Genomic DNA, 25,441 nt, shown 5'->3' with positions numbered 1-25,441 from the left:
AGGGCATAACGTACATCCTGGTCTGACACCGGATTTAACACTAAACTATCTCCCTGTATTTAAGTTCTAACTGCTGACTTACAACTCAAATAAAGACATGATATAATGCCCCATTGATACTATACAACTGTAGTGTTTTGAATAGCTTTTCTTTTGCCACCTTGTCATATGAGTTTTTCCAGATCTACAAAACTTAAATACAGATCTTTGTTATGTTGCCGTGATTTCTCAACTATTTGTCGTAAAGTGAAAATCTGATCCTGACAGCTTCTATTTGTCCTGATTCCAGCTTGTTCTTCACCAAGGTTCCCCTGCATAAATCATACCAGGAACACTCAGTCGGGAAATACCTCTGTAATTTTCACATTCAGTTTTATTTCCCTTTTTATATATGGGTACCATGAGAGCTCTACTCCAATCATCTGGGATTCGTCCCTCTGTCCAGGCTTTCTGAACTATGCAGTGCAGCCACTGTAAGATGTTTATACCTCCATACTTGAGAATTTCTGGTCGAATATCATCTATTCCAGCTGCCTTTCCACATTTCACACTTTTGATGGTTTTTGTACTTCATGTATTGATATGTATTCCTGATTGCATGCCTGATGTGTTTTTTACCACTGTGCTGTCACTGCTTGTTTCATTTAGCAATTTTTAGAAGTAATTACTCCATACATCAAGGATATCTTTTTCTCCAGTTTTCATGTCACCTTTATCATTTCTAATTCCTTTTACAGCACTCTTTCCTCCATTTCTGAGCTTTTTTAATAGCCTCAAGAATATCTTTCCACCATCTTTATTTTCTATGTTTTTACCAAAGTCTTCTCATTACATTTGTTTAGTGTTTAGCTTTCTTACATTTGTCTCTGTATTCTTTAAGAGCACAAACTGACTTATTTGCCAGGAACTTTTGATATGCTTTCTTCTTGTCCTTCACTGCCTCTTTTTCTTCCTGTGTTCACCATGGAGTTGTGATTTTTCTATCCTTGCAGACAACTGCAACCACATGCTTTTCTGGCTGAATGAATCTGTAAAAATAATCATAATTTGAAATTCTGAATATTTTTATATTGTTTATGTTAGTATTGTTTATTAGTTTTAGTTTCATAACATGCATTGTTGGCACTTGGCACTTGACCGTTATTGAGAAGTTAAAACATTGATGTACTTGCCAGATTTGAATAGTTGTGTTACTTTAAATAATTTTATTGTATTTTAAAATATTAAGTTGTGTTTTATGAAGACATTCTCTTGTTGCTAACGGAGGCAACATGTCAGCCTATATCTAGTTTCTCGCTTGCCACTTTCATGCAGTGCGCATGCTCGCCGAGAAGTTTGATGTGTGATTGACAGCTGACAAGGAGAGCATTTGGAAGGTAATTAGAACTCAGGTCGGCAGATATTTAGATTTAGAGGAATTTGAGATTTTTTTTATGTGACAGTCAGAGGAAAATCAATTGTATATTCCAAAAAAGGAATCGTGGAACTATGAAGTTTCAAAGCGGAATAAGTATTGATAAATAAAAGAAAATATTGCTATAGATCGTTTTAAAAGGAATATTCGAGGAAACGAATTCTAATTGGAAAATTTATAGTAGATTCCGAAAAGGGAATCGTAGAACTGTGAATTTTATAAAGTGGAAGAGTTAAGACTGTCAATAAGTAAATTAAGGGGATAAAAAGCTAACTATTAATTTTAGATTAGTAGTTAATCTAAAATTAAGTATTAATTTTAGATTAAATTAACTATTAATCTAATAGTTAATTTATTAACTATCAATCTGTTAACTATAAATAATCGAATGCTTTCTCCAAGTTGAGAAAGACTATCAGAGTATTGATTCTTCTCAAATCATCTTTTGATAACTGTTCTTGGAGCTAGGATGGCTTCTCTTGTCCCCTTGTTATAAAGAGATTAAATCTCTGTAGCCATTTGTTATATGGAGGGATTATTTATTAATTAATTATTATTATCAATCCTCATTTGTTATGAGATTTTCTCTATAATGATTATTTCTATTTCCAAGTGTTTTTATATATGCACAAGGGTTCAATTCTGATTGGTGCAATGACTTTTAACTGTTTCTCTCAGAATCTGAAAAATTACTGACTCAAGACCAAATACAAAATATACACATTTAATAAAACAAAAACAATATATGCACTTCATAAAATTACACAACTAACTACAAAATTAACTGGATTCAAGGCCTTTTAAAATAAACTTACACTTTAGAGATCACCCATTCTCCAACTCATTCTATTACTGGTTTATTTCACATATACTTAATCATGTCTACTGGACTAAACACCTTGTTTACACAATAAGAAAATGTTCAGTCAGTTTCTTTGTTAAGTCCCTTTTCTGAAGATATAAGATTCTCTTTTTCTTTTCCATAGAATCCTTTCTCATCATTCTTATGTAGCACATATTATTCCTCCTGACTCTAAAGTATAACAATTTTGTTAATTTTTGTATCAGCAAAAAAGGTTTCTTCTACTGCTTTATCTAAGTTGCTAAATTCCGTCACCTTTTCCAGTAGAAATAACAGATCCGGCATCCTTAAGACATGAAATTTTCTAATCAGCGTTTCCTCGAACATTCCTATAGAACTTCGATTGCAATATTTTCTTTTATTTATCAATACTTATTTACAGTCTTAACTCCTCGACTTTAAACACTAACAGTTCTACGATTCCTTTTTCAGAATTTTCTGTTAATATTCCTCCCACTGTCACATACAACTAAATAAACTTCCTAAGAAGTTTATTTAGAGATCATCCATCTGCATTTCTCCATCTGGGTTCTTAAATTTCCATTAGCTCTCTCCTGTTTTTTCTCAATTACTTCGATACTGAATGCTCTCTTATTGTTTTTGTTACTTTGATACTGAACGCTCTCTCTCTCTGTTAGCTGTCAATCACCCATCAAACTCCTCGGTGAGCATGCACACTCCATGAAAGTGACAAGCAAGAAGTTGGGTATAATGGCTGACATGTCTCCATTCGTGTTACGAGAATGTCTTTACAAAACACAGCACTTAATAATTTTAAACCATAATAAAATTTCTGAAAGTAACACAACTATCCAAATCCAGTAAGTATATAAATTTTTAACTGCTTTACATTTTTGACAAAGTATTCAGAATTTTAAATTATGATTATTTTTACACCCTGCTGTTTCCTGAATCCAAACTGGTCATTGCCAATATACTCTTCAGCCTTCTTTGTTAGTCTTTTTTGTATAGTTTTTAGTAGTATTTTCGAAGCATGTGATATTAAACTTATTGTTCAATGATTTTCACCTCTTCTTTGTATTATTTACTTTAGGAATGGGTATGATAGAGCATTGTGTAAAGTCTTTGGGAATAATCCCCGTTTCATATATATCCTTTATGATCTTGAAAAAGGTGTGACTTAGTTATATTTCCTGAATATTTTATTAATTCTGGGGGGATGTTATCAATGCCTGGTGCCTTGTTGGCTGACAATTCGCTTAGTGCCCATTCAAATTCATCTTATAATATAGTTGGATCAATTTCTTCCACATCAAGTCTTGTGTTATCTTCTATAGCCTTGGCATCTAGATCTTTTTCACTATATAGATCTTCTAAGTACTCCTTCCATCTTTCTGAAATTTCTTCCTTATTTATAAGTATGTTCCCCTGTTTATTTTTGATAATTGTGCTTCTTGTTTTGCTGGCTTATTCCTTTTATAATGTTATAAGCTTTATCGATTCTCCCAGTCTTTGTTAGATCTTCTATTTCTTTACATTTCTCTATATACCATCGTTCTTTTGCTTCTTTACTTTCTATTATCATATATTTTTTATATGTTTATATTTGTCTTTGCTTTCTTCATTTAGGGAGATTTTGTATTTTCTTCTTTCATCTATTAGGTGTCTAGAATGTCCTGGGTAGGCCATGGCTTTTTATTTGCTTGTTCCTTTATCCTATGCAGTAATTGGCAGCCTCAATGATTGCATCCTTCAAGTGAGTCCATTTTTCCTCTGTTTTTCTTTTCCATCTCTCCAGTTTTAATGCTTCTCATTAGTTTGCTGTTTACAATTTCTATGATTTTCCTCTTTTTTTAGATTATCTATGTCTCATTTGGGCCTTTTCCTTGGTTGTGACAGCTTTGTAAATTTCAGATTGCATTTCAATAATTGTTAGGATTTATCCTAGATTTAGGACAATCCTAGCAATTATTGAAATGTGATATTAAGTTTTATTGTTGCTGCTACTCCAACTTCCAACGGGCTGTAACTTATTGAATGGCGGTTACATCTCGCCATGTCACATCCCCATCATTGGGTGTTGCTTTGTATAGAGATATCCATGCCACCATCTATCTCACCACTTCCTGTTGATAGATGCCATCCCATTGTCCACTCCTGATTATTCTCAGGTTTTCCTGTTTATTTGCAGCTAACCTCTATATCCAGAAGCCATTCCCCTATCCGCAACCTGGAGATATGCTTGGCAGCATGGGAACCATGCCCCCAAGGTATTTCATTGTAAAATGAAATATTATGTCTGTTGAGGAACTTAGTGCTATATTAAATATTCAGAATGGAGAAAAAACAAAAAAAAATATACCAATTTCTTTGGCTTTCATAGTTTAGAAAAAAAGCCTTCAAGCCTTAGAAAAGAAGCTTTAAAACATATATATAGGAATAGGCGATATTTATATTACCATATTAACTCACTGCTACAAGAGCCTGCGTAGCTCAGTGAAAGTTTGTTTTGCACTTTTCAGCACTAGGCCGCCTGAAGATTGACCTAGGTTCAATTCTAATTGCTGAATAGAGAGTCTTTTTTCGACTGGTTCCTGAGTTAAGCCGATCTTTGGCATAAGCAAGTGGGTTTTTTCCACAGAAACTCCCATTTTTTTTTTGTCCCATAAATCAACGAACTCGCATTCTTCCACATAATGAATAATTAAAAAAAAAAAGAAAAAAAAAGTGTTACGGTTAGGGACCACGAGATATGGCACTTGTAAGCCATCTCTTCACTGGATTCCACTTAAAATGAGTGTTAGTCTTGGGCCGGTTATCTGCGATTGGCTGCTGGTGGAGATTGAACCATCTGATTCATTGCTCTCTTTCCAAAATTTAGGTAGGACTAAAAACTGTCACATGGCTAAAAATGGCCTTGCCTATATATAAGGGAATAAAAGGCATTATATGAGTTTTCTTAGAACTCATATGAGAGAAGTTCAGCAGTAATAAATTTAAGTGGAAAAGAAAAAGAAATAAACAGAGGAGTCAGGCAACTGTTTACTTCAGCCATTGAGTATGCTATGAGAAAATTGAACTGGGAGTAATTAGCATCCAATTTCACTTTAGTTTATAAGGTGAAGGAAAAAACCAGCAACACTCAACGTCTGTGCTAACTTAGCCTCTCAACCAGTAAACTGTTGTCAGTATGAATTGCATCTCTGTCAATCATCAGGGAATCTTCTAGTTTGTTACTCACCTTTTGACAGATGCTGTGGAAAATTTTGCAAATCTAAGTTGTCAGGCATTTGGTCAGGTTTAGCTTAAGGGTAAGCTCCACTTATATGGTCTTGACTTATGCAACTGAGTTGGCTTTTTGTTGTCAGGATGCACATCAATCGTGGTGGCTGATGGATCTTTGTCCTCAAAATATGCAGCCGATATGCTCTGTTCTTTCATTTATCTCAGTAGGAAAAAAAAAATAGAATATTTTCTTCTCTTCTTAGGAGCACTCTGATTTTGGCATAAACATATTAAGAATATCACTTCCATTCAAAAAATTAATTGATTTATCTCTGAACATCTGTTAACTATACAAATGACATCCATTAAACCATTCTCACATGAAATTAAGAACTCCCTAAAAAATACTCTTCTCAGTAGAAGAGAACAATTAGGTAGATAAATTACCATCTCTGACTTGTTTGCTCTTTCTTCAAATATTTCCATTCACGTTGTTCATTAGAATTGGTACTGATAACTCTCTCAGTACCAACTCTCTCACTCTTCTGAATCTGTGAAAGCATGTCCAGCTATTCAACATCTCTTCTCAGTTCAACTCCATACTCACAAATTATTTGTTCTCTTCATTCCTTCCTTCCACTGTGTGTATTGGATTGGCTTTTCCTCTTATGTATTTCCTAGAGTACAGTGCTAGTATTTTTTGCTTATCCATGGTTTTAATATATCATAGGTTGACAACCTCATGAATGGGATGTTCATTTAAAAATAAAAAAATGATCTGGTAATTATTTGGGGGTAGTGAACCTTAGAAAAGGAGAGGGGATTATTCATAGTGAATATAGTTATGTATTAATTTCAATATACTAGAATTGGGATAGACAGCTGGAGGAGATAGATGCTCATGTGTGGTTATTGGAGTTATTGTTGGAAATCACTGGAATTATCCACAGTTTTGCGAATCCTATGTTTATTTACTTTTTTGGGGGCTCTTCTGTCTTATCAATAATGAATATCTTGCATATTCCATTGTTTTGTTGAAGATTAACAAATGCAGTTCACTTCATATAACACATAGGATTTGATTTTTGAAGGATAGATGAAATGGATAGATGTCTGTTCTTTTAGAAAACTGGACACATTCCATCTCCAACAGACACTATATTGCAGAAGCAAGAAAAATAAACAGTTTTATTCTGTCACTAAATACAGTACAGAGACAGCTGTAAGGACCGTCATAATGAAAAACATGTCCCCTACCAGAAACAGTTTAATTGTAGTGCCAAATACAGAATCTAACTAAATGCATTTGCCCTAACATGTTCTTTCAAATTTTCATTTGCAGAAAATACCTCTTAGAGCTATTTATAATGCAGTCATTAAGTATGGAAAGCACACAATTTATATAAAGCAAATTTTCTAAAGCAAACAAAGGTGTGTGTAATTTGAAATCAGTTCGAATTACATTTGAGATTTTCGATATCATTAAGACATTTCACACATGAAACTCTACCAAAAAAGTTGCAACTAACATGCTGTATAAGCTTTGTGAAAATATGACTGTCCAATGTGGAAGCAGCATACATACCCTGAAGCTGGTTCCCACTGGTAGTTTTACTCATGCAAACACTGCCTTGCGCAAGGCAGTGTAAAAATGTCTAAATGGGGGAACATGTCTTTTATATTGGATTAAGGTCAGAAATGTTAGTGAAGTGGATGTGGATGTTTTTTGCTGATATCTTCAGCTGAGCCTAGAAAAGTAGATATCTTGTCGATAGAAAAAAGACATCTGTAGGTCAACAGATCTGGGTAGATTGGCTATACCTTCTGAGACACCTTTAATGTAAAAAATAATGTGATTTCTTTCTTGAGAGAACAGCATTTCTATGGAGCAAAAGAGAGTGCTCTCAGTGTATCAATCATGGAACTGAACTGTTAAGTCCAGTATGTGTTTCCGTTCTAAAAACTGCGAAACGAAAGTTACCATTTGGTTGACGGAGTAACAGGAGATCTAAAAAGGCAATCTGATTGTTCTCTTCTAACTCAAGAGTGAACTGGATATAATGGAAAAAAGTGGTGATCTTGTTGATAAACTCTTGTAGATATGTACAGAACCCGTGTGTGAAAACATCAACATATCTGTACTATATGGATGTTTTAGGAAGGATGCTATTCAGTATCCATTCAAATTATTTCATGAAGTAATTAGCTAGTGTGGGAGAAAGAGGACTACCCATTATCAGTTGTCATCCACTGGAGATCCAAAAAAATCCAGTTAATATTTTAGGGTAGTCCCTTTCTACTGAGGAATTAAATGCACTTTCTACATTAGCACCAAAAGTCATTTTAGTAACGTAATTTTTTTTGGCTGACAAAGCATTGTGATATTTCTTCAGATGTTGCTAACTGGCTTCAGTTCCAAATAGCACAACTACTTTACAAGTCCAAACCTTATTCCCCAAATTGTTTTACATAGAAATGAAGGTTTTACATTCTCATATGAAATAATAAACTTATTATTACAAAGGTAGATAAAGGAAACACATTAGTAGCTCACGATTGAAATTAATACTGTCGAAATTTAACTTGATGTTTGACTATTTTACGTATTGTCCTCTTGCTGATGACATTCCAAATTAGAAAATTAAATGCTGTTATAGATAACATCTCTAAATGGGATGAGAAAACCAACAAGAAACTCTAGTGCTACCATGGGTATCCTCCTTGTTTATATGGACTTACAAAAGTTAGAACTGCATTGGCTAGGGAAATTTTTACACCAATAAAATATTTACATAAGTTAAATTATGTATTACGTTTAACTAAGTTACTGATTTCACCCCATTTTAAGAATGTCTGACTGTTTTCTCATCATCAAATTCCTAATATGTATCCTAAGAGGGTGGGTGTACAGGATAATTACGATAGTACTACATAAAAAAGTTGCACCATTACTAACTTCTGATCAACAGTTTCCCTTTTCAAATTAATTTATCTGTCAAGACTCCAACATTATCAGAACTTATCTTTCTGTCATTTTAGAAACTTTACTATATCAGTTTATCTTCATCTTGATCTTCCTCTGAGTCTTTTCCTGCCAACCTGGCAAAGAATACTTATTTTGCAAATCCTTTCCCATTCTGTTTAAGTGACCATATAACCTGAGTTAAGCTCTCTGAACATATTTCAGAATGATCAATAGAGAGTTCTTTCCTAACATCCTAATTTTTAATGTGGTACTGCGATTGATACCATCTGTTCACTCTACTAATCTTTCTCACAACCCGTATCTGTGATCTCCAGTCTTTGATCAAGCATTTTATTTCTAACAGCTCTCAGATCATTAAATTAAAATTAATTTGTACACTGTCTTGTATACAGTTAATTTAGTGTTTTGACTAATTTCTTTCTTATCCCATATAAATTCATTCAACTGACTTCCTACCATCACAGCTTTACTCATTTTATTTTCATATTTAATTTACCATGTTCACTAAGAATTTTGCCTAAATATAGTTGAAATGTTTTATTCAGAATGCAGTTGATGAATTTGCTGTTTCTGTCTATATTTATTGCTGAATTTTATACCAGATTTATTGCAATAGTTATTCAGTTTACTCAGCAGGTGGGGGGGGGGATCTTCCAGACTTGTACTGGGTTTATTCAGAAGTATAGCATTTGCATAAATTAAAAAGGTAGGATTAACATCGCAATTTTAATTTCAGATTTAATACCACTTTCTTCCATAATGTGATCAATGTAGATAATAACAGTGAAGATAATGTGCACACCTGATTTAACATCAAACCAACTTTCTGTGCCTCCTTTAGTTCTGACTTACAGCCTACGTAGAGACTATGTATTGCTCAATATAATGTCCCATTTACACCATATAACTGTAGCATTTCAAAGAGCTTTCCTCTTTGCACTTTGTCATATGCTTTTCCATATCTACAAAACTTAAATACACATTCTTGTTACATTCCCAAGATTTCTCAACTATTTCCTTCAAGTGAAAATCTGATCCTGACAACACCTCTGTTTGGCCTGAATCCAACTTGTTTTTCACCAAGCTTTCCTTCTACAATTTTTCTTAACTGTTTCCCAAGTCTCCTTGCATAAATCTTACCAGGAACGCTCAGTAAGGAAATACCTCTGTAATTCTCACATTCAGTTTTATTTACCTTTTTGTAGATGGTTATGAGCTCTTCTCCAAACTGTGCTATCTTCTTTTCCATGATTGCCTCTTCCTGAGTTCACCATGGATCTACTGATTTTGCCATATTTACAAACAAACTCTCTACATGCCCTCTCTGGCTGAATTAATTCATGTTTTCTTCAGGGTTTGCCATTGAATCTCCAAGGTTTGGTTTTTGTTTTCAAACTTGTTTTTTCTTTAATAATTTTTGTGTATTTGAGTCTACAGTTCACATCTGAGAGTCAACTTTTATTCTCTTTAAAACTTTCTTACATGTTATTCTTTTCAATATGAAATTCAATTTTATCCTGCTCAAGACTAAATAGTGATCACTTCTTATTTCAAATCCTCTGAATACTCTAGTGTCCTGAACTAGCAGGAAAACATTGCTATCAACTATAACATAGTCAATTAGATTTTTCTTATTCCTTACATCTTCTCTTGATGTGAATTTGTGCATATTTTTATGTTGGAACATAGTGTTAGTAATAACTAATTGATGTCCTGAGCAGAAATCCAACAGGCATTTACCATTATTATTACATTTTTCCTTTTTTGCTAAATTTTCCTCAAACATTTCTATGTGTCTGGTAATCATTTCCTACTCTGCTGTTCTTTTCTCCAAAGAGGACCAACTTTTCCTGAATGGTATCAATGACAAGTACTTTCCTAATATCCTCATTTTTAATGTGATACTGCCATTGATGCCAAAGATTAGTATTGACTCCACTAATCTTTCTTAGAACTCAGTTCTGAGAAAGATTGTTTAGATCTCCAACAAGGACCAACTTTTCCTTCTTTTCATCTCAGCTGCCTTCTCTGATACCTCAGAAAATTCCCCCATTTCTTTCTTAGTAGAACCTTCTGTGAGACCATAAGCACAAATTCTCATTGTTCTGTTTCATATTCTGATATTTGCCCACACCATTCTTCTTGATATTGCCTACCATTCAGGAAGATTATCCTTGGGTTTAGTGTTGAATACTATAGCTACTTCCTCTTTTCTCTGATTGTTATTGCCTGAACATAACATTCTGTACTTGATCTCACCTGTTTTTGTTTGTCATGGTTATGTTGATCTGATACTTATTCAGTTCTGCTAGTTCCATTGACAAAAACAATGGGGACCTTATTTAACCAGCGACACTCCAACTGGCACGAAATTCTGTCATGTTGTACCATCATTTTACATTATGATTTATGCCAAAAAGAATACAATTTGGTTGCCTAATTTCCAAATTGCCAGCTCATTATTTGTTCAGTGACTGCTTTCTATATATTCCACTGAAACTCTTCAATTTTTACTTTTCCAATGTGGCTTCCTACTATTACAAGAATTTATTGTTGCTACCTTAGAACGTAAAATCATGTAATAGTTTATCGCTGGTTTTCATATCTTTAACTATATCTAAATATTTCCCTAAATTGTTTAGCATGAAAGAGTTGATCTTACTAGCCCTACTGTCTCTTAAAACTTTGGTCACTTGTCTAGCTCTTCACATCCTAGAATTTCTACTCCTAGAGTTTGGACCCTTGGAGTTATTGGCACCATTATCTCAGGGGGAAAAAAAAAAATCTAGAAGATGGGGAATTCTTGTTGGCACAGAGAGAAAAAGATCATAAAGTGAAAATGGGAAGTATAGACAGGGTACTTGAAAAGAAAGAAGCTATGGAATAGAAGTAAGAAGAAAATTATAAAAAGAGAAGGTTAATTGCTTTTGATGGGCAACTTCCTTCATTATCTGAAAATGAGCAAGTCAAGTCATCATTTTCAGGTTCACTGCCGAAACACAGAAAAAAAATTTTTTTGTTGATAGTTTGATAGCTATCTTTGTTTTCAAGCATAGTGACCAGAAAGCAGCATTAGTACTGATATATTGTCACTCTTTAGCTATTCAGCCTTGGTATACACAAGATCACATCCACATGAACATGCCCAACAATACCATACCTTCAGATGTTAGCAGTATGTTTGCAAGTTAATTTATACTGTGTTCCTTTGTAATGTGTATTTCTATTTCTCTTTTCATGTTTAGTCTTCTAAGAAGATGAAACTAGTTGCTCAAATTATAAAAGATGTTTAATGAAATTATTTGAATTTTCTTCAAAAGTATATCAAATTATACATTTAAAGGAAGAATTGCAAACACCATCTTACACTATTGTAATCCAGTGTTTGTGATTCTTTCTGCAATTCTATTTCCAGTTATATTCATGTTCTTTTCTCTTTGTATAATTTATTTCCATAGTTTTCCAAAATACCACCACTGCCACCACCTCCAATTTTTCCTCCTGAAGATGGACGGATATCTGATGATGAAGCTTTGGCATCAATGTTGATGTCATGGTATATGACTGGATACCATACAGGTTATTATCAAGTAAGTTACAAGATCTCTGCTATTACTAGAAGTTGTTTTGCATGCCATTTTTTGGTTAAAAGCTGTTTTACTAACTTGCGCTCTCAAAGCTATTTGATTACCTATATGAACAGGCTGTATGCTGAATAGTTTCATGAAAATTGTATTTTAACCCTTATTTCATAGTAGGAGTTAATGATTAATGCCCAGTTAAGATTTTTTATTGGCTGTAAACTGTCACTTCATCTCTTACACTGTGATATGGAATTCCACAACAAGAGTTCTTTCCTTGCCAAGCAAGGCAATGTTTCATACCATCAATTTTTTTGCCCTGAGCTAATCAGCTGACTGAATGAATGATGATAGGCTGCAGATTTGCAGCCTATCATCATTCAACAAAACTTTTCTATACCTGGTAATTTATTTCCCATAAGGATCACAGAAGTTAGCAACTTTCTATAATATAGAAGCTGACTGTTCTTATTACAAGAATCGTTAATATTGAATATTGATTCAGCACTTTCACTCAACATTCCAGAATTTTAAACATTAAATTGATGAAAGAACCAGATTTTAAAATTAAAAAATTGCCAGGTTTTACTTTTTTTTATCCCCCTTGTTCAGAAATCTCTGCATGTTGCATCTTTCAACTAACTTTGCCTATAAAACCTGCCCATTTCTTAGATCATTTAAGGTTCTGAGATATCACTGCACTCAGACCATGTGGAGGAGGTTCACTATTTGTGGAAAGAGGTTTTAGAGATGTGAAAGATATTGTGAAAATTTTGGCATAGTTGACAAAAATGTGTAGAGAGGGAGATGAGATCACTGCAGTTTTGCAATATTATGATGGGCATTCCAAAAGAAATGATTCCATTGTGATAGCATCCCATCCAAAGGAGTTAAATCAGTGGAATAAAAAGAAGATAATTTGAAGTTTCTACTTTAATTTTCATACACTTTCCAAAACCTGCTATGAATGCGAATTTAGAGAAATCTGTGAAATTCTAATCAACCATCCTAATTTCGACATTAATAATGGTCTAAAAATCTCAAAAATGTGGATGGCAGATATTCAACCCACTTAAACTTTTGTTATAATTAGGAACTGTAGTACTCCAGGATCTTAGCCTTAGTATATTTATGAACAATCCATAAAACTTGCATGAAATACTGATTAGGCCATGACTATTGCTTTATTAAAGGATTAATATGAATTTGTTCTCTTTTGGTGCCCACACGTCACACCTTTCAGGTGCGACGTGCGGGCACCAAAATGTAGGAAGCAGCTGCTGCATAGTCTCAACGGCTGCTTTGATGCTTCCATTCTAGTGGCCTCATCACCAGAGCGATCGCACTGTGACAGTACAAAAGCAACTCCAGCTAGTGCTGCTTTTTAACATGCGAGGTGCAAAGGGTATCATTGCAGTTGCTAGATGGGATTCTGACTTAGCAGCATTCAGTCATAATCCTATGGATGGTAGCTTTGGATGGAAGGAAGTGTCCGAACCTGCGGTTCCTCTCGTACTGAGCAGGATTACTATCGCAATGACTAGTCATCAGTAGCGTAAAACTAACCTGTTATCTTTATCAGGTTATACTCTCTTAGTTATCTTTATTTTTAGTTAGATTCTCTTGGTCTACTATAATATCAGGTCATACTCTCTTGGCAATATGCCCCTGTCTCACATTAAGGACCTAAAGAGGATGAGTCTCAATAGATCACAGTATGGTGGCTGCTCTTCTAAGCACAACACCCAGACCAGTATCTAGGTCATTTGCAGACGATTTGGTGCCCGCATGTCACACCTGAATGGTCTTAACAGCTGCCTCGATGCTTCCAAACTACAAGGTTTACCAGATGAGGAGTTGCATGATTCATTTCATCATCCTTGGAAGCAAGTTCTTGTCACAACATTAGTGTGATTATCTTGCTGCAGATGTTATATCAGCATATTAGCTTCAATCATATGAAGCTGTATGAGATATGAGACTTTGTCATATATCTGATGAGGTTATTTCTTCTGTCAATTTTCACTTCAAGACAAGGCCTTCAATGTTGATGCCATGCATAGTTAGGACTCTAGTTTTTCATCCACATTTCACTTAAGTTTGTGTTGCCTTGTGTGTGTGTGTGTGTGTGTGTGTGTGTGTGTGTGTGTGTGTGTGTGTGTGTGTGTGTGTGTGTGTTACAGCTTTTGTATTGTACTTCCTGAAGATCTCTCTGTGAGAGAGAGGAAATATTCGAAGCATTAATGATTAGACCTATATCCAAAAGGCTTTGGAAGAAATCTGCACTGACCAGCTGACTCAAACCTTGATTGTTTAGAACCCATGTGAAGATGACCTGCTGTTCACTTCTGGCTTTGCATTGCCTACCCTTCATTCTGCGGAATGGGAAAATAAGTGGTCAGAAATGAAGTGATAGGAGCTGCATTTTCTCCTCGGAACAATCTCTCTCATGCTGTTTTTCCCATTGAGTACAACCTCCCACTCTTTAAGGAACATATCCACAGGCTACATTTCACTTGCCCACATATGGCACTGTAGTGTTATAATTCTTGTGACCTTTCATGTGGAGGATCATCAAGTGAAACTAAAGAAGGAAGGGATGAATGGAAGATGTGATCAGTGTGGGAGAGGAGCGGGGAGGATGATAATGATACATGGACAATGGGAAGAATGAAGTCAGTTGTAATGAGAGAAAAAGGAAGCACTTATGCAAGTCCATCACAGAATGAAAAAGACATTTTGAGAGATTGCAAAACATGGTGAATAGTATGCTGAGGAGAGAAAGAAATGCATTGACTAAAAAGGAAAGGTAGGTGAGAATCTGTATGAAGATTCCATGATAAGAAAAGTACTTGATGAATGTCATGAAATTGGGCTCCCCAGGTATTGAAGATTATGTTAGAGATGTCATCAAAAAAAAGTGAAAAATTTCATATTCCTTCTATCAGATTATTTTTACAAATCTGATAGAGGGAAGATGAATTACTGGCAGTAGACGTAAGAGAAGAGTAAAGATAGTGAGTCTGTTGCTATTATGAAAGAGGCAAATTAAGAAGGAGAGAACCATGATTTAAAATGAGTCAATGGAGAGGTTGAGTTGAAGGAATGATACGCAGTTGGTTGTGGAGTTAGTTTCATGGATGAAAGACTTATAATAGGGCTGTTGGATTTGACGTTAGTAGTCCAGAAAAAGTACTGTTGACTTGACCGAAGTGAGATTGAACACGCAAAATCAAGAGCTGTTAAAGAGGATGCAGGCACCAATAAGGCAAGTTGTGAATGGACAGAAATGCTAAATCTAGTTCCTGAAATAGCAGATTGGAATGAGATGGTCAGTAGAAGTGTAACGGTAATTGTGGGCCCAGGAAGCTACCACATTATGTATAGTAATGCCAGAAGCATTGGGAACAAGAAAGATATTTTCTGACATTAATTAGTTATTATCTGGACAAAAGTTCATGTTATTAATAAGACGTGACTGACAAAGTGTGTGTGAATGGATGCAGAATTTATTTCTTAAGGTAGCAAATTAGAATGAGAGGGTTAGTGCAGATGTAAGGATATTTGTTGGCATAAGGTTACCACACTTTGTGTACACTATACCAGAAATGTTCAGAATTGAGGAAGTGTTTTACATAGGTTAGTTCATAGTGATGGTAGGGAGGTGAACCAAAAGCAAACAAAATATTTGAATTACTGAGTGGTCACTTTGCAAAAATGTATCATCCTGGTAATGTAGCAATAGGTGTGACAAGGGCAGATGTAAAAACAGAAGTAGATGAAGTGGAGATGCATAGGACATTAAAGAAATGTGATGTAAATACAGTTGTCAGATTAGATGGTAAATCACTTCATATATTACAAGTATGTGCTTGGAAACTGGTAGTGCCTTTGACTAGATTTGAGTCTCGGTTCTGCTATAATCCCAAGGGAATGTGAAAGAACGAGGAAATAGTTCTGTTGCATATTGGATGGGTTATTTAAAGGCAAACTTCAGAAATGGGTGGATAGGAATGGAAGTTCATTCCTATATTGAATTAAGGATAGGTTATTATTATTTTGTGACACCTCCAGGGAGTGGTGACTAATGAACTGGATGGAAAAACCAGAACCTCTATCTGATCTTTGATACCAAAGATAAACCAAGCTTTCTCTCCTCTAGATGGGAAAGAGGTATGTATATATATATAACCCTGATTTGTGCTTCTGTACTGCGGACGATAATGGCGGCCACATTCTCATCTCTAGGAAAGTATTAGACAATTTTCCAAATAGCCAACATCGACCTATAATCTATAAAGTAGGCCCAAATATTCCAATCATAAGAACAGTATTAAAACCTAGGTGGAACTTTCTCAAAGCTGACTGGGATTCTTTTAAGAAACAGGTTGACACTAATAAGATTTATAAAGCCCACTATAAACAATTACAATAGATTTGTTGGCATTATTATTGGTGCTGTCAAACAAACCATTCCAAGAGAAGAGGTTTTAGGGAAGATTATATCCCAGGCTGTCATCCTCTACTAATAATAACCCTACAATAGCCACTGAGCTACTGAAGTCTCTTGACAATGCTAGAAAAGACAAATGGATTAAGACAATGAACAATTTTAATTTTACTTATTCCAGCAGGAAAGCTTGGTTAGGAAGAATTAGGGTCAAGCTTCCCTGATTAGGAAGCTTGACCCTAATACAAGAACTTCTGGTAAACTGCCCACTAGATCCAAAACACATTGCAAAACATATAGTTTCAGTGATTAAATATCCTCAAGATAGAGTAGCTACAAGAGAGGTGAAACAAAAACTAAAAAATCTTAAAACAGATCTTCCAGTATCTCAGGCTTTCACTTCCCAGGAACTTACCCAGGCAGTTATCTCATTGAGGACTGAGAAGGCAGTTGGACTCGATAACATCTACCCTGAATTCATTAAGAACTGTGGATCAAAAACTATTAAATGGCTTACTGCTATGTATAATAATATCCTGGACTCTGGCATGCTTCCATCAGTTTTTAAAAGATCTAAAATCATTGCAGTCTTAAAACCTGGCAAAGACCCTACAATTGCTTCAGCTAGCTACCGTCCTATCGCCTTAAGCATCTACCTGAAAATTCTCGAAAGAATGATATACAACATAATTTCTTCAAGCATACATAATAGAACTCCCCAGGAACAGGTTGTCTTCAAACCTGACAGAAGTTGCTGCGATCAAGTACAGGCCTTGACAACGGTTATGAAAAACAGTTGAAAGCAATAGTGGTATTCATGGACCTTTCTGCTGCCTATGACACAGTGTGGAGAGAGAGGGTCTTATTATATAATTCTTAGAAACTATTCCATCACCAAAACTAGCCAACCTAATTAATCAAATACTAGCAGACAGATGGATACAAATATCTCTCAATGAATCCAAAAATAAATTCTTTAAAATAAAAAATGGCTTACCTCATGGGTCAAATCTTGCCACATTGCTCTTTAACTTGTATATTAGTGATATCCCAGAGACATCATGGAGATTCATGTATGCTGACAATATTGCCATTGCAACTCAACATTCCAAAAAGCTGAGAACATCTTAACTGAAGATCTCATTGTACTTGGTAAATACTTTAGATGATGGCGATTGCAACCTAACCTGAACAAAACTCAAGTAGCATCCTTTGATTTAAGTAATATCCAGGCCAAAACTGGTGAAATTTAACAATCATCCAAAATACTTCGGAGTTACCCTAGACAGAAGCTTGACATTTAAATATCATCTAGAAAATATTGCTGGAAAATTAAAAAGTCGTAATAATATAATGTATAAACTCGCTTGTACTTCTTGGGGTGCTGATGCCAAACACTGCATACTACCACACTGTCTTTGGTCTATTCTACAGCAGAGTATTGGGCTCCTGTGTGGCTGAACAGTGCACGAGCTTCTTTAGTTGATGTCTAGCTGAATCAAACTATGAGGATAATCTCTAGAGCTCTAAGATCTACTCCTGGCTACTGGCTCCCAACTCTCAGTAATATAGTCCCTCCCTTGCTTTGCAAGACCAAGCCTTAAGCAAATTTTGGACATAAATAATTGGAAATAGTTTCTTGCCAATCCACCAAGACATTTCCTTCTATACCTCACAAAGACTGAAATCCAGGCCTGAGAAGTGCAATACAAATGAATGACCGGGACTTCGACTTATGCGAGTCATGGGGAAAGTATTGGCTTCAGCGTACCCCTAATCTTCAAATTACCATTTCAAATCCAACATCTCTTCTGGAGGGCTTCGATCTCCCTAGACATGTATGGACCACTTTAAATCAGATCAGAACAGGACAGGATATGGGAGATGTAAGCATCTCTTGCATAAATTGAACTGGTCCGATACTCCAAACTGTGAATGCAGAAGCTAGATCCAGACTATCAATCACATTGTGCATGAGTGCCTTATCTACTCATTCTCAGGTACTAAAGAGGACTTTTATAAACTGACCCCAGAATCCCTGGAGTGGATCCAAGATTTAAGGATTAAGCTCTGATTCCAGATTCTTAATTTTAATGCTTAATCATTTCAACCTATTGTACCCCTTTTAATTATTTTTACAATTGTTTTTATGTTATTTTATGTAATATGTATCCTAAGACCTGTACATCATACGCCGGGGATGTCCAACTTTAGGTTATCCGAGGGCCGCATCACAATGCATTCTAGTAATTTGATGACAGTAGCGACACAATCTCAATAGCTGAACAAACAACTAACCGCATGCTTGCGTTCCCTGTGAGCGCCCGGAACTTACACGTTAGAACAGATCAGTGTAAGAACACTTCTTTGACACATCTAATATTTGAAAAACACATGGGTATATAGTGATGTAAAAACACTGAATAAAATAACCAATATTGAGATTATCGATTTGTGATATAATTAAAATATCTAATATGCATTCGATTCAAATTTGCTATTTTATTTTTTTACTCATGAAAATCAACACCGCACAAAATAGCACCACGGGCAGAGTTTGGACAGCCATGTCATGCGCTAAATAAATAAATAATAGAGATATTTCCTTACTAAGTGTTCCTGGTAAGATTTACACAAGTATATGAGAAATGGTGGATTGTGGAAGAAAAGCTTGGTGAATAACAAGCTGGATTCAGAAAAAAATAGGGGCTGTCAGGATCAGATTTTTGCTTTACAACAGATAGTTGAGAAATTACGGGAATATAACAAAGATCTGTGATTAAGTTTTGTAGATCTGGAAAAGTCAAATGACAAGGTGGCAAGAAAAAAGTTACAGTTGTATAGTGTCAATGGGACATTATATTATCATCATCATCAAATTCCTGCCATGTACCCTCAACGGGTGTACAGGATATGATAGTACTACATGAAAAATTTACATCATTACCAACTTCCTATCTATAATTTTCCTCCAAATCAGTCTGTTACTTGTCAAGACTCCAACATTATCAGATCCTATATTTCTATCGTCTAAGGCACATTGTACCATATCAATCAACCTATATCTTGGTCTTCCTCTGGGTCGTTTTCCTGACAACCTGGCAGAGAACACTTGTTTTGCTAATCTTTCCTCGCCTATTCTGTTTAAGTGACCATACCATCTGAGATTAGCTCTGCTAATGCATTCCTGGATGCTGACAATATCAAGTTCTTTCCTAATATCCTCGTTTTTAATATGATATTGCCATTGATGCCATCTGTTCATGCCTCTAATCTTTCTCAGGACTCTCATATCTGCAGTCTCTAGTCTTTGGTCAAGTGTTTTACTTCTGACCCAGCTCTCAGATCCATAAGTTAAAATTGGTTTGAACACCGTCTTGTATACAGCTAATTTAGTGTTTTGGCTAATTTCTCTCTTATTCCATATAAATTTATTCAATTGACTTCCTACCATACCAGCTTTGTTGATTCTGTTGTCTATTTCCATATTTAGCTTATTCTTCACTAAAAATCGTGCCTAAGTAGCTGAAATGTTTTTACTTGTTCTATAAGTTTTCCATTCACAATGCAGTTAATATTTTCAATGTTTCTGCCTATTTTCATTGTCTTTTTAGTGCTGACCTTCATACCATATCTATTACAACAGTTATTCAATTTAGTCAGGGAATCTTGCAGACTTGTAGCAGATTTATTTAGAAGTATAACATCATCTGTATAAAGTAAACAGCTGAGATTAACACCTCCAATTTTCATATCAGGTTTAATACCACTTTCCTTCATAATGTGATCCATATAGATAATGAATAAGAGAGAGCATAACGTACATCCTTGTCTGACACCAGATTTAACATTAAACCACCTTCTTGTACTTTCTTCAATTCTAACTTCTGACTCACAACTCAAATAAAGACTAAGTATTGCTTGATATAATGCCCCATTGACACCATATAACTGCAGCGTATTGAATAGCTTCTCTCTCTCTCTCTCTCTCTTGGCACCTTGTCATATGCCTTTTCCAGATCTACAAAACTTAAATACCGAGCTTTGTTATATTCCCATGATTTCTCAACTATTTGTTGTAAAGCACAAATCTGATCCTGACAGCCTCTATTTGGCCTGAATTCAGCTAGTTCTTCACCAAGCTTCTCTTCCACAATCCTTCTCAACCGTTTCTCAAGTATGCTTGAATAAATCTTACCAGGAACACTCAGTAGGTACACTCAGAATTACAAATACCTCTGTAATTCTCACATTCAGTTTATTTCCCTTTTTATATCTGGGTACTATGAGAGCTCTACTCTAATCATCTGGAATTTGTCTCTCTCTGTCCAGGCCTTCTGAACTATACAGTGCATCCACTGTAAGACTTTTATACCACCATACTTAAGCATTTGTGGTCGAATATCATCTACTCCTGCTGCCTTTCGACATTTCAAGCCTTTGATGGCTTTTTGTAATTCAAGTATGGATGTGTATGCCTGTTGAGTGTTTTTTTACCACTGTGCTATCACTGCTTGTTTCATTTAGCAATTTTTCGAAGTAATTACTCCATAGTTCAAGGATATGGTTTTCTCCCATTTACATGTCACCTTTATCATCTCTAATTGCTTTTACTGCGCTCTTTCCCCCATTCCTAAGCTTCTTCAACAACCTCCAGTTGTTGAAGAACCTCCAAATATCTTCTTGATATTTATTTTCTGTGTTCTTGCCAAAGTCCTCCCATGACTTTTGTATAGCCAGTTGTACACAGTGTTTAGCTTTCTTACATTTATCTCTGTATTCTCTAAGAGCACAAGCTGACTTATTTGCCAGGAACTTTTTATATGCTTTTTTCTTTTCCTTCACTGCCTCCTTAACTTCCAGTGTCCTAGACACAACCTCACCACATGCCTCTCTGACTTAATCAATCAGTGTTTTTTTCAGGGCTTGCCACTGAATCTCCAAGGTTTGGTTCCTGTTCTCAAACTCTTTTATTTTTTCTTCAATTATCTTTTTGTATTTTAGTCTACAGTTAACATCTGAGAACTGCTCAACTTTTATTCGCTTTAAAACTTTCTTACATGTTATTCTTTTCAATATGAAATTCAATTTCATCCTGCTCAAGACTAAATAGTGATCACTTCTCATTTCAAATCCTCTGTACACTCTGGTGTCCTGCACCAGGGAGATAACATCACTATCATCAAGAATATAGTCAATGAGACTTTTCCTATTCCTTGCCTCTTCTCTCCGTGTGAATTTGTGCACATTTTTATGTTCGAACATGGTGTTAGTAATAACCAGTCCATGTCCTGAGCAGAAGTCCAACAGTATTTGCCATTATTATTATTATTAGCTTTGTTCTTTTCTCCAAATTTTCCCAAAATATTTTTGTATGTCTGACAATCATTTCCTACTCTACTATTTAGATCCCCAACAAGGACTAACTTTTCCTTTTTCATTGTGTCAGTTGCTTTCTCTAAAGCCTTAAAAAAAATTCCTTCACTTCTACTTTAGCAGAACCTTCTGTGGGACCATAGGCACAAATAAGTCTCATTGTCGAGTTCTCCATTCTCATATTTGTCCACATCACTCTACTTGAGACTGCCTGCCATTTAAGAAGATTAGCCTCTTATTTTGTATTGAATACTATGGCTGCTCCTTCTTTTCTTTAATTGTCATTGCCTGAATATAATAATTTGTATTTATTGCTCAGGAAGATCTCGCCAGTTTTTATCTTTTTTGTTTCAGTCACCCCTATTATGTCAATCTGGTACTTATCCAATTCCTCAGGTAGCTCCATTTCTTTGCCATTCAAGCTTCTTATGTTGATAGTACCAATCTTTAACTCTGGTGATGTTGAGTTGGGGTGTGTTTTCAGATTTGTTCCAGTAGCTGACTTTTCGCTGTTCGCCATGGTTCCCTGGCTAAAACAACGGGGGCCTTGTTTAACCGGCCGACGCCCCAGCCAGCATGAAATTCTGTCATGTTGTTCCATCATTTTTTATTTTGGTTTAAGCCAGTGAGTATACAATTTGGTTCGCTAAATCCCAAAATGCCAGCCCATCCTCGTCTCTTCAGTATCCAGATAGATACCTAACAGGGTGCACCAGGAGAAGGTGAGGATTGGACATTAAGTCAGAAATTCTTCTTGGTTCTCCGCATTCCTTTGAAGGCTCCCTAAAAATTATAGAGGTATAAGTATTTAAATTCCTGTTACAAAATATATAGCAGAATTTTAAATAACAAACTAATAAAATATTCTGAAAGCTTTATTTTAGAAGTAACAAAATGGATTTAGAAAAGGATGATCGTGTATAGAACCAGCTTTTGGCCTAAAATTAAAAATAGAGAAAAGAAGAGAATACAATTTAGAAACACATTACACTTATTGACTTCGAAGAAAAAAAAAGCATCTGATAAAGTTAAAAGAAGTATTTCATTTAACATATTAAAAAAAAAAAAAGATAAATACCAAATGATATTCTAAAAGCTATTATAAATACAGGTAACCCTTGTTGAATGCGGTATACAACGTGGTTTCGATATAAGACAGTCTACAAACTGTAGTTTATGCATCAAGTATCATGAACAATCTTGCTTTGCAGAACAATACAATCTTGACTAAGCATAGAATCCTGTTTGAAAACAAATTCTACATACAAGTAAATACCTTATAGAATCTTTATAAATAAAGCTCTGAAGCATTATTACGTTATCCTAGCTTGAACATGTCTGATCTATGTGATTAGGTCCCTTTTGGGAGCTGGTACTTCAACCTTTTTCTAGGAATCTAATAAGCATTTGCTATTTTAATAAAGCTGTCATGATGCTTTAGGGAATCTGTTTTTTGTACAGAGGATGTTTGTGATTTACTGTTAAATACAGTGGATTCCAGTTAATTTGGTCACATTATGCAGCACTTAGCAGTTAATGATGTACGAAATGATCATAGCTTGACTTTTTGATTTGTTGACACAATTAAACAAAATTAGCAGATGTAGCACTGCCTTATTGCCTTCTTTCATGAAATTGAATCACAATTGTTCAAACTCATGAGTATCATACACATCACTTTCTTGTTTTTCAAATGCCCTCTGATGCTTTGCTGCAATTTCATCCTCAAAATCTTCATTTTCATTATAGTATTGAAGACTGCCATCAACAGATGCAAACTCTTCATAGTTTCTGGTGTGGTTCATATCTAATGGGATGCCATTTTCAGTATTGGTGGTATGGCATATCCATGACTGTTTTCTAACACTCCTTGTGGTAGAGATTACTGGCTGGCTCAATTAAATGGCATTGTGTCCCAAATAGAGAAGCATATTCTCTCTCAAGCTTGTCTCAATATAATGGTTGCCCTGATTAACTGGAATCGACTGTACTGTACTAATTTACATAATCTGGCCTTTTTGTAGAACTTGGAATTTAAAGTAATTTAAATTCTAAGATTAAATTAAATTTAATCACAGAGTTTCAAAAAAAACCATTGACATATATTTTTTATTTTACTCCTCACTACACAAGTGCTTTGCCATACCCTGGCATTTAGTAGGATGTTATTAATAATGCTAGTGTTGATCATTGATCAGGTATTGGAGTTTTATTGGTCATATAGAGAGATAATATAAATGCATTTAATAACTATCACTGAATGTAAATTGGCAGAATATATGAATTGTAGTACAAAAAAGTGTCACATTTACAGATTTTTGTTTTGTGTATCCAATTTTCAAGAAAAAAAATTTCTTGGTTGATGTGTGATGATTTGCAGTACATAATATTTTGATAATGTTATCAGAGTATTAGTTCCTATACACCTAGATAATTAGAAGTTTGCTGATGTATGGATGGTGATAGAAAAGAAGAAATATTAATGGAAACTCGTGATCTTAGTTCCCTTTTCTTGCATATTTGATTTATGAATAAAATTAATGTTTAAGGTGATATGTAAAATAATTTAATAGTTTGGTAACAGCTTTGCAAAAACTTCTTTATATAAAATACATCTTCTAGAATGAATAGAAATTAAATTCAAAGTGTAAAGGTCAAATGAAAGCTGATATATTTGTGCTTGCTTTTATATTCAGTTTTGTAATGTATGAAATTTAGGAATGATTCTGTGTTGTTATTTTTAGGGTCTACAGCAATCTCAAATCAGAGATAACTCCTCATCTAGAATTAACAAAAAATGTTGCAGCTGCAACCATTGATTATTACATATTTTCTTAAAATTCTTTTTCTGTGAGAATGTATGAAAGTCTTGCAATTTTCTTTATTAAAAAGAAAGTAGAAACCTGGCATCTAAAGGTATTCAGATGTTTTTGTCATGTTTTATATTTAAGGCAGTGATTGTTTGTAGTATTGTAATTATATATTATGCATTAATAGTGCCATCAACATTGCAAATTAAATCATTGCCATACTCTTTTGTAAACTTCTATTAATTGAAACCATTAAAGAAACTGCTTAATTTTTTATGCTTTATTCAGAAGGAAGTTTTCCATAAAAATTCATCTATTTTCACCCTTAGTGTTGCTGTTTCTTGGTATAGGCATATGAGATTTTAACTCTTCTGTACTGATAAATATGGATATTCTTCTAAGATATTAATCCTAGAACACCAAGTCTTGTTTGTTTTTATGATGGATAGCAGAGGCAAATAAGTCCATGAAATAGTGATAATGTTGCTTCAATATTTAGAAACTTCTCAATAGCTTTACTGTATGCCTGCAGGAAGATATTTAAGTAGTTTGTGTTGCCTTTCAGATTCTGTTTGAAGAAATAATTTTAACATTTATGGTTTTTACCATAAATGTTAAAATTATATAGTTAAAATAATGATTAACATCGTTACTATAACTCAGGCAAACAATCATCTTCTGGAGAAAAGATTATATTAAATTATATATAAGATATAATGGTATACAGTTGTTTCCCTCCTTTACAAAACAGACATGGAATTTTCAACCAGCTTATC

The 25,441-nt window shown here is 34.7% G+C and overlaps 1 protein-coding gene across 1 annotated transcript in view; it reads left to right on the top strand.

The window, feature by feature from the left end:
- Window positions 1-24,948, top strand: part of Smn (survival motor neuron) — a 110,393-nt gene extending 85,445 nt beyond the window's left edge. The window contains exons 6-7 of the mRNA XM_090406383.1: window positions 11,907-12,038; window positions 24,600-24,948. Coding sequence (XP_090262509.1) covers window positions 11,907-12,038; window positions 24,600-24,674 — 207 coding nt within the window. The 3' untranslated portion in view covers window positions 24,675-24,948. The remainder of the gene's footprint in view (window positions 1-11,906; window positions 12,039-24,599) is intronic.
- Window positions 24,949-25,441: the final 493 nt, after the last annotated feature.

Source organism: Typopeltis vanoorti, chromosome 16, assembly GCF_054136105.1.
Source record: "Typopeltis vanoorti isolate ZY-2024b chromosome 16, IOZ_Tvanoo_1.0, whole genome shotgun sequence".
NCBI classification, from domain to species: Eukaryota; Metazoa; Arthropoda; class Arachnida; order Uropygi; family Thelyphonidae; genus Typopeltis; species Typopeltis vanoorti.
Note: the sequence above shows the minus strand (reverse complement) of the source record. Positions and strands in the feature narration are given on the sequence as shown.